This window comes from Drosophila nasuta, chromosome 2L (assembly GCF_023558535.2).
Source record: "Drosophila nasuta strain 15112-1781.00 chromosome 2L, ASM2355853v1, whole genome shotgun sequence".
Classification (NCBI taxonomy): Eukaryota; Metazoa; Arthropoda; class Insecta; order Diptera; family Drosophilidae; genus Drosophila; species Drosophila nasuta.
The window spans coordinates 14180277-14191178 of record NC_083455.1 but is presented as its reverse complement, the minus strand read 5'-3'; the positions used below and the strand labels follow the sequence as shown (position 1 = coordinate 14191178).

General features: G+C 33.3%; 2 protein-coding genes across 2 annotated transcripts; both read left to right on the top strand.

Annotated features, from left to right (window-relative positions):
- The first annotated feature begins 6504 nt into the window (after positions 1 to 6504).
- LOC132793759 (fibrinogen-like protein 1) lies at positions 6505 to 7994 on the top strand. Its single transcript, XM_060803833.1, has 2 exons — positions 6505 to 7695; positions 7765 to 7994. The coding sequence occupies exons 1-2, from the start codon at positions 6524 to 6526 to the stop codon at positions 7874 to 7876; spliced, it is 1284 nt and encodes a 427-aa protein (XP_060659816.1). The 5' UTR covers positions 6505 to 6523; the 3' UTR covers positions 7877 to 7994.
- Positions 7995 to 8798: 804 nt separating this feature from the next.
- Positions 8799 to 9962, top strand: LOC132793302 (fibroleukin-like). Its single transcript, XM_060803114.1, has 2 exons — positions 8799 to 9636; positions 9711 to 9962. Exons 1-2 carry the CDS (start codon positions 8876 to 8878, stop codon positions 9877 to 9879), a joined length of 930 nt encoding a protein of 309 aa, XP_060659097.1. The 5' UTR covers positions 8799 to 8875; the 3' UTR covers positions 9880 to 9962.
- Positions 9963 to 10902: the final 940 nt, after the last annotated feature.

Genomic DNA, 10902 nt, shown 5'->3' with positions numbered 1-10902 from the left:
TGAAAAAATCGTGAATTTAGATTTTTCAATCTATCTGTTCTCACACATTACTTCATTCAGATAGATTTACATTTTTCTGCTTTTTATATTTACTATTTTGCATTTTGTCTGGTTTTTCACAGCGGAAGATGTTGTGAAAGATATTCCTAAAAATATTAATAGAAAAAAAAAAAGTAAAGTAAAAAAAAATGTATGAAAAGAAGAGAAAAGGAAAGAAAACAAAAGGAGAGGAAAAAAATGATATGTTCTTCAAATAAAAATATATCTATAATTTTATTTTGTATCCTTTTTTCCACTAAACATTATTTTTTTTTATAAATTACCTTATTCGCACATAGTTCAGTTATACTTTTTTTTTATTTTTGTTTATATTTGTTAGTTTTCGTTTGACTTACACAAAGATTATATTACCACACTTAATTATGTGTTCGAACATATCATAAAGGGTAAATATTTGCTAAAAGAGAGAGAGAGAGAGAGAGAGGGTATCAATTGAACGTTATGCGGCAATAGTTGATAGCTTCTGCTTCTGCTTCTGCTTCTACACGTATTTACATTGGACTTGTGTTATTGTTTGGCATTGTCGTTGTCTGCATTATTTGCCGTTTGATTCGTACCATTTTTCAAGCATGTCTACATGTTTGCATGCGCTGACAAAGGACAAAATCATCATCAGGTTTTGCTACTGCTGATGCTGATGCTGATGATGATGATGATGATGATGTTTGTGATGATGTTGTTTGTTGTATGAATTCCAGACTTGGCTGGTGACTTGGTTTTTGTGCCAGCACAAATATGAATGGGAGTGCGAGTACTTAGTGCTATGTTTGTATGCATTTCCCATTTGGCTCTTGTCATCTAGAATAAACAACCTAATTGCAAGTTTGTGGGGGCGACACAAAATATGTATGTTGGCGACAAATACTACAAAAACAAATACTACAAATACAAGAACATCTTCGATATAGTGGCATCTTTAGCTTAAACAGCGACTGTCGTTAATGTCAGCGGGCTTTATGATGCAACGACCTTTGACCGCACTGGACGTCTTCAAAAGAAAGCCAGGAAAGAGAAACATGCAACAAGCTACAACATGCTATAAAATTTATGGCACACGTGTTATACGCGGCATGCGGCACGCGGCACATTCTCGAACTCATTCCCATTCTCAATCCCACTCTCTATCCCAATCCCATAACCATAAGCATAAGCCTTACCCGTACCCAAACTCATTTCCCGTTGCCATTTCATCTTCCTCTTCCCGGAACACATGGGGGCAACTGCTGGACAGCAGCGGCTTGAGATCTATGCGAATGAACTCTATGACAAGTTCCAAGTTTTTGTTTGGTTTACCTCATAACTTTTTCGAAAAGACCCTAAACCTTTTTGGCCTATGCCGCTGTTTTACGACCTTGCTGCACCAAGTCCCGCTTTCATACCCTGTAAATATTTTTGGTAGTAAAATTTTGAAAGTTGTTTACCAGCATTCATTATATGAAATTCTCGGTGCCCGATTCTAAAAGAAAATCTAAAAGATTAGGTATTTAAATTGCATTTAATTCTTATTAGTTGTAAATTAAAATATTAAATTTCTAATTTAAATTACATTTAAATATTTTTAGTTGTAAATTTAAATAAAAAATTTCTTAAATTTCTTATTAAATTGCATTTAATTCTCATTAGTTATAAATAGAAATATTAAATTTCTTACTCAAATCAATCAAAGTTTTTTGAATGATAATTTGCTAAAGTTTTTATGAGGAATGAAATTCTTTTAAAATGAAAATGTTAATAACTGTGACTGCACATAATGAAAAAGATAAAAATTAATTTCAAATTTTTCAATTTGTAATTTTTTTTATTAAAAAATGTTTTTAACTTTAAGGGTTTAGTTGCTCTGTCTCATTTTATTTCAATAAGAAATTGTATTCGTTATTATAATACAAAATAAATAAATTTAAGTTGGTCAAAATTCATGAATATTATCTAAATTATAAAAATAATATTATAATTAAACTTTAAATTTATTATTATCTTGTAATTTCCTTAAAAGTATTTCTTTTTTTATTTATAATTTCATTAGTATATTAATTTGATTTTCTTTTGCAGGTCTAGTCGATCAACTAGAGGGACATGTTACTGGGTAAGTAAGTTTTTTATTTTGTTAACTATTATTATTAACTATTATTAACTATTTCTTATGGTTTAGTATTATTTTTGTAATTTGTGAAATTTCTAATTATTAGCTGCAGTATTTATTATGACAAATCGAAAAAAAAAAATTTCTTAATTGTATTATTTTTGTATTTTTTACAATTTATGATTATGAGCTTCACTTTGTTAAAGCTCAAACTTCTGCTCAACTTTAAGCATAAATGCAAGGTATCGGCTTGTCTATTATACCCCCTTTAAGTGCGCTTATAAGTGTGTTATTCGCCCGCTGGCAACGACGCATCATTTGCCGAAGCGCCTCGCTTTGTTGTTGGACAATTAAAATGCAGTTTCACTGCAAGACATTTATGCGCCGCTGCCGCCAACTTGTTGAGTGATTTGTACACACACTCTCGGTGGGCGTTTAGTGCGTATGTGGGCGTGGTCGCCGCAACAACTATGTATGATGTTTTACTTTATGTGTTTGCCAATCAAGTTGTCAAATGTCTTCATCGCATATTCGAACACACAACTTGAAATTCGAAATTCGATATACAAATTCAAGTCGAATTGTTTGCAAATTTTTGAGAAGAGCAGCTGGTCACCACCATAACGAACATCCGGCTAATGTGAGCAATTCGCATTGCATACCTTGCTTTTCCACCCCACTCGAAGTTTTCCGAGTTTTTCGCAGTTTTCCATTAGCAATTTTGAAGTTGTTGTCGCACTTGAACGCACTCTCAAATTCGGGAAAACAAAAAAGAATTGCGTGTGGGTTGCCCCTATTTCACATGGGTCAACGCTACCAGAGATTAAACAAAATAATGACGCATAAATCCGGCAATGGAACGCGTTCAATGGTCACTGATTGCCGCCTCGCAAGAAATTTAGTTCAACTGCACAGAGAGTGAGTGAGGGAGGGGTGGGAAGAGGGGGAGGGTTGTTGAGCTGCGGTGTGCGAACTTCAGGGTTGTTGGTTTATTCACATTTTATACATCAGCTTCAATTGTATGAATATATTTATTATATTTACCTAGAAACCCTGAAGGTATAAAAATATATGACAGAGCTATAAAAAATAATAAACAAAGAAATGTATGTACATTAAAATTAATAAAAGTTCTCAACTGGATTCATTTGCTATCAACAATTTGCAAAATTGCAATTATTTCGAAAATACTTAAATCAAATTGCTTAATGGATAAATAGCAAATATTTTCTTAATATTCATCATAATTTTGACATATTTTTTATATGTAGAAGGGTATTATAACTTTGTGCTCAAAAGTGCTCAAAGTTATTAAAGAAATACTTTTGTATGGCCAAAAATGCCTACTTAGTTGATTTGGCTGACAATCTGGAATATTTTGCACCCTATGGTATATTTTGAATATAGTACTATATCAATATATCTTTGGTGTATTTATAGTATTTTTGTGGTTAGTTAGTGTAGTATATTAGAAGAATAATACCACTTTGTTTTTATACATTATATTTATATATTTTAGTATTTTTGCGGTAATTTAATTTGTTATATTTTAAGAATAATACCGCACTGTTTTGTTTTTATTAAAAATAGTTGGTGGCCATTTAACAGTAATGTAGCTTTACTACTTCTTATATAAAATAAGAAAGGGAGAGAGAGGGAAAACTTTATCTTTATCAAAACTTTTAGCGCATATAGAGAGCCTCATCTATATTCTGCAGTTGAATTGTTTAATATTAGGGCATCTCATAGTCGTATTCATAATTTGGTTGCTCTCCTCTCACTATTCTTTGTCTATTTGCAACTGCAACAAGCTAATTTGAAATTTTAATTTCGTTTATTGCCGCATAGACAGCGCAGAGTAGTTGCCAAAAAAGAAATGAGAGAAACGAAGAATACTTCTTTAGTATGTTGCTTGTTTGTGGTGGAGTTGGAGTTGGAGGATTATGAGTGTGGCAGCCGCAGACAAAACGCGGGCAAAAGTATTTCTGTTGGCTGCCAAATGCGGCAGCTGCTTTGAAACGCCGCCAAAGAGCGAGAACATATTACGATTAGTTGCCGCTATATAGAGAGAGTCTAGACTCTAAACTCCCGCTGACAAAGGAAAGAAAGGACAAGGGGAGAGTGCCACTCGATGCGACAATTGTTGAAATTTAAGAGGCCGCGAAGCATGTTGCAAAATGTCACAATTTGCTGGCGTTTGCGTTTTGGTCGCGTGCGGCACGTGATGTGAAAAATGATGCAACGCCGCTGAACCCACAATCATTGAGCAGCAGCACAAGCAACGGTGATCGGATCACAACATAATCTGGGCCACGTTATCACTTTGGTAAATACGAGTAGTAGAAGCGCCCAAGCGGCCAGCTCGAATATCAATCAATTGTAGTACTTTCTAAACGACCCTCTCTCCCTCCCTCGCTCGAACTCATCCCTCTTTAATCTGAAAGACTCTCAACACATTTTGCAAATTGTGGGAACAATGTCACGCAGGGTTGAAAACTACAGATTCCAGATTTTTAAGAACAAAAAAAAATGAAAAACCCGTGAAGGTTATCAACACATGACGCTTCCAGAACCGATAAGCAGATAGAATTGAATACGAAAATATATAAAATACAAAAAAAAAAATACATTGGGCGCATCTTGTCACTTGAGATTTGAGAGAGTCTGAGAAACTGGCAACTTCAATGCTCAAATTTCAATTGAAGTGGCCTATTAAAAAGGGCCACACAAAAGTAATAAAGTTTTGAAATATTTTTATACCCGCTACTAATAGGGTAGAAGGGTATTATAACTTTGTGGCTCTATGAAATGTATGTGACAGGCAAAAGGAGCAGAATATAATAGTAAATTGTTATACCAAATTAGTAATATTCTGTATACTATTATTATATAATTGGTATAATTTAATATTACGGCATTGTTTATATTTTATTGAAAAAAGTAACAGTAAATACCGATATACCAAATAAGTAGTTTTCAGTATATTAATTTGATATACAAGTAAGAAAGTTACAGTCGAGTGTGCTCGAATGTGAGATACCCGCCACCCATTTTTAATAAAGGCAAAATATTGCGGTATTATTTTCAAAAAATACCGAAAATACTAAAATTATACTAAATGGTATGTTTGGTATACCGATATAGTACACCATTCAAAATATACCATAGACGGCACAATGTGCCAGATTGTCGGCCAAAGCAACTCAGACCCCTAGTAAGTAGGCGTTTTTGCCCATACAAAAGTATTTCTTTAATAACTTCCACAATTTTTATCTGATCGCAACAAAACTTTCAGGAATCAAAACTACTATAGAAATTATTGTATATACCAACTCTAGCTTTTAAATTAGGCTTGTTATTCGATTTTTTTGATTTGCAGGGGCGGAAGTGGGCGTGGCAAAAATTTGAAACAAACTTGATCTGCGTGCAAACATAACAAATGCTGTCGAAAAAAAATTATAGCTCTATCTCTTATAGTCTCTGAGATCCAGTGTTTCATACGGACGGACGGACAGAAACACAGACGGACAGACGGACATGGCTAGATTGTCTCGGCTGTTGACGCTGATCAAGATTATATATACTTTATAGGGCCGGAGATGCCTCGTTCTACCTGTTCCATACATTTCCTGCCGGCACAAAATTATAATACCCTTCTACCCTATGGGTAGCGGGTATAACAATTAGAATAATACCGTCCTTTTTTATTATTATTGATAATGGGCTGCTGGTATTCCACAGTCGAGCACTCTCGACTGTTGCCTCTTTACTTGTTATGTGTGTGAGTTTCGTATGCGAGATAAAGTTGCAATTTTATTACTTTGAGCTTGTTGAAAATGATTGTAATTGTGTAAGCTAAAGGTCAACTAAAAGCATGAAATAAGAGCAAGGGGTTACAACATTATAATAAATAAAATGAGATTTTACATTTTTCAATAAAGTTCTAAACTTTTTAATTTGATTAATAAGTTATGATTGAAAATAGTTTAACTAGATTCTAAGAATAAAGTCTTGATTCAACTCGCCTTGCTTGTTTGAATATTTAATCCCACTTTGAGCTAACTGACGTCATGCATCACAACAAACCACGATTATATGTAGTAACTTGTATATAATTTTTCTTATCAGAATTAATGAAGACACTGTACATCAAAACGAGAATTCTATGAGAAAAAAAAAATAATAATATTCATCGCATGTATATAAATAAAATTATACAATCACATATTTTTATCAGATATCAATTACTCTTTTTGCATATAAGAAACTTGATACATGTTGTCGAGTGTAACAGGAAAGTATCGATTGAATTGAAAACGAAATGAAGTATTTGAATGCTTTCAGTATAGCTTTGAGAACGTGCATGTGTAATACTTTCGCAAAATGAATTGCGGTACAAAATTCTTGTTATTTTCTACAACATTTTTAATAAGTTGTATTTCTTTATCGGGCGCTGATTGGTTTTGTGATAGTTGTGAGGAGAAAATTAGACCAATACAACAGTTGCTTTCTAGAACTTTAATAAACAATAAACAAATCGAGTTAGAACTGCATCAGTGTACAACTAATATTCATATTTCAGAAATAATTGAACAAAAATTTATGAAACTGAACGAAAAACTCGATAAGCAACCCAACACTATCAGCCAAGAATTCAGTAAACTTTCTCAACTGTCGCAAATCTCGATTGACAAGTTAAGTGCCATTGAAAAGCAGCAACAAAGTTCGCATCATAGGGAGTTAAATACAATTACTGAATTGCAAGCAAAATTGTATGAAAAAAATAAAGAGCTAAAGGCTAAAGAAAACGAATGTGCTGACTTAAGAAACCAACTGAATGCGATGAAAAATGTCATTAAGGAAAAAGAGACTCAATTAATAGAAAACGAAAAGCGTGCAAAAATCGTTTTAGAGCAAAAAATTAAAGAAAAGTATGACGAATTGAAAATTATAAAAAGTCAAAAGGAGTCTGAGGAAGAACACAACGCTAAACTTGAGGCAAAAACGCAAAATTTGGAAAATCAACTCTCACTCTATTCCACCTGTTGCAAGACAGAAAGTTGTCAAACTTTTGGCAACTCCACGAATGCAAATATAATTCAAATTCCGGACAGTGAACCGATGAAACTGTCATGCAATGACGTTATTGCTGAACCTGGTTGGTTAGTGTTTCAGCGACGCATCGATGGACACGAGGATTTCAATCGGAATTGGACGGATTATCAAATGGGTTTCGGTAACGTGGAAGAAGAATTCTTTCTGGGACTAGAGAAATTGCAACAAATAACAAAATCCGAGCCACATGAACTCTATATTCAGCTCGAAGATTATGCGAATGAGAAAAGCTGTGCTTACTACGATCGATTTGAAATTGGCGACGCCGATGAGAATTATGTTTTGAAATCGATTGGCACTTACTCTGGCACAGCTGGCAACAGTCTGCAGGAGAACATTGAACAACAGTTTAGCACCTATGATCATGACAATGACTCCGACGAGATTAACTGTGCCAAACTACTTTCTGGCGGCTGGTGGTATTCTAATTGTGGATTCAGGTGCCTAAAATGCAATTGTGAATCTCTATAAATCATCTATTGTACCACATTACTTCTCTACGATTCTAGCAATTTAAATGGAAAATACGCAAAGGATATCTTTTGGGACGAATGGCGTGGCTATGAGTACTCATTGAAGTCGGTTATTATGATGATACGTCCTAAAAACAATCATCATTAATAATTAATAAATTATACTCAGGAATGATTCTAAGAAAAACTGCCACTATATTTAATTATTAATAAATTCTTTAATTGCGATTACGTACATTTATATACATATTTTATAATATGTTGTTCCTTATTCGTTTCATCACAGCTGTAGCTCAACTGCCTGCCTACCCTGTAATCGAAAGTGAATTTATTAAAACAAACTGTTTAATTCGATACTTGTTGAATATGTATTGAGAGATGAGATGATTTCTTATATTTCACAAAAAGTCTAGGGTATACAAATCTATTAGCTTATTCATTGCATCTGTCTGATTGAGACTTTGTGGAATATTTACAATCTTTACAGTTCTGGGAATAAAGAAATATGTATATGTGCATATATAATAGGAAGCTCTGTTTGTGAGCAAATATTGTGATTATTTTGATGTCGTGTTGAAAGATTGCTACTCTTTACTTTCCACACAAGAGCAGTAATAATAATTTGAAAAAATTCAAGTTAATTATTATTAGAAAATTAAGAGAAAGAGAGAAAGTAAAAGTAAAAAAATTAAAAAAAAAAATTATTATTATTATTATTATTATTATTATTATTATTATTATTATTATTATTATTATTATTATTATTATTATTATTATTATTATTATTATTATTATTATTATTATTATTATTATTATTATTATTATTATTATTATTATTATTATTATTATTATTATTATTATTATTATTATTATTATTATTATTATTATTATTATTATTATTATTATTATTATTATTATTATTATACTCTTTATTCATACTATTGGTTAACCTCCTCACTCGCCTTTATTAAAAATCGTATACTATAAGCTGCGAATAAATCTATATTTTCGAACGAATTGTGAAATGCTAAGACATGGCATAAAAAGCTGAGTCACACAAGCTTGTCTCAACAGTTGCTTTTGATGATTTGCGAAGTAAACACATCAAATTATTTATATAATCGCGCGATTAAAAGTTATAGTTATAATGCCACAACTATCAACGATTGTGATTATTTTGCTGGCGTGTGCTACAAAGCTTAATGCTAATAACTCGAATGACGAGGGTAGCTTAGAAAGTTTTGAAACTTCTAAGTCGGGGTTCGCAGACTATCAGAGCGAAATAGAGACGAAGATACGATTATTGGAACACGAAATCGCTATAAAAGATAAGGAAATAAACATAACCAAATCATTTGAAGAAATGATAGCAGTGATTGCCGCTTTAAGGCCCGAAATGTTGAAAACCTACCCAACTTATTGTTTACCGGATGGAAAATCTGCCGGCACTCATAGCATTCAGTTAAGTGACAAAACTATTGAGGTGATCTGTGATGCAGACACTGCCAGACACGGTTGGATTATAATCCAACGACGCATCAACGATGATGTCAATTTTGATCGATCTATGGATGAGTACAAAGATGGATTTGGCAACTTGGAGAACAGTTTTTTCATTGGACTTCGCAATTTGTATGCATTGTTATCAGTTCAGCAGCACGAACTGTTCATAGCTCTTGAAAGTTTAAGTAACGGAACGCGTTATGCCAGATACAATAACTTTCAAATTGCCAATGAGAATGCCAGATTCAAGCTGTTATCTTTGGGTGATTATGAAGGGACTACTAGAGACGGCTTAAGAGATTCATTGGGCAAGAATTTCATAGCCTACGATTCCAGTAAGCGGACAGATGAAAAGACAACTAGTAACGGTTGGTGGATTGACGAAGGTCTGAATGGCATAGGAAGGTGAGCTGTTAACGAATTAAAAAAGTGCAAGAAATCTAGTCTTAATTGTTTACTTTTTCACTTTGTTTTGTTAGCAATTTAAATGCTATTTCTAGTCAATGGAACACTTGGCCAGTCGTCTTCAAGTCTGTAAAGATGATGATTCGTCCGATAATGAAAACCAATCGCTCATGTGAAGCGAAGGAAGAACCAAAGAAAGGTCAAGATATTATGACAAGAGTTTACAATTGGTTTAAGCTTTAAACTTTATTTTTGAATAATTGTGAAAGCATTTGTTTCGATATTAATATCTTATACTTTGAATAAATATCAGAATATCCCTTCGAAGAGACATTCAATAGTTGTATTGTTGCGAATGTTGTCAGCAAAGTATACATTTATTTTGTGTGTGCCAATAAAGGCTCTAGAATCATCACGTCGACTTTGAGAGGTGCTTGCATTAGGTCTACGGCTTGTAATATTTAACACAATCTCAAATGCTTTACATAAGATTGACAAACGCATGGAAAAGAATTCTTTGAGATTGGCAACAAGTCGGAGGATTATAATGTGAAAATATTGGGTTGATTCAATCACAAAGATAAGTTAGATATTGACAAAAATTTGACACAAACGATAAAAAAAAAAAACAAAATCACAGACGTTGACAGTGGCTCTGAAGGCAGATACTGATACCATTTCTAAGAAAGGGATTTTTTGAAGCTAAAGCTTCGATTTTTATACCCGCTACCCATAGGGTAGAAGGGTATTATAACTTTGTGCCGGCAGGAAATGTATGTAACAGGTAGAAGGAGGCATCTCCGACCTTATAAAGTATATATATTCTTGATCAGCGTCAACAGCCGAGACGATATAGCCATGTCCGTCTGTCCGTCTGTGTGTCTGTCCGTCTGTCCGTCTGTCCGTATGAAACACTGGATCTCAGAGACAATAAGAGATAGAGCTATAATTTTTTTTCGACAGCATTTGTTATGTTTGCACGCAGATCAAGTTTGTTTCAAATTTTTGCCACGCCCACTTCCGCCCCCGCAAATTAAAAAAATCGAATAACAAGCGTAATTTCAAAGCTATAGTTCCGAATTTTGGTATATACAATAATAACTATAGTATTTATGATTTCTGAAAATTTGGTTGCGATCAGATAAAAATTGTCGAAGTTATTAAAGAAATACTTTTGTATGGGCAAAAACGCCTACTTACTAGAGGTCTTAGTTGCTTTGGCTGCCAATCTGGTATATTGTGCCGTCTATGGTATATTTGGATTAC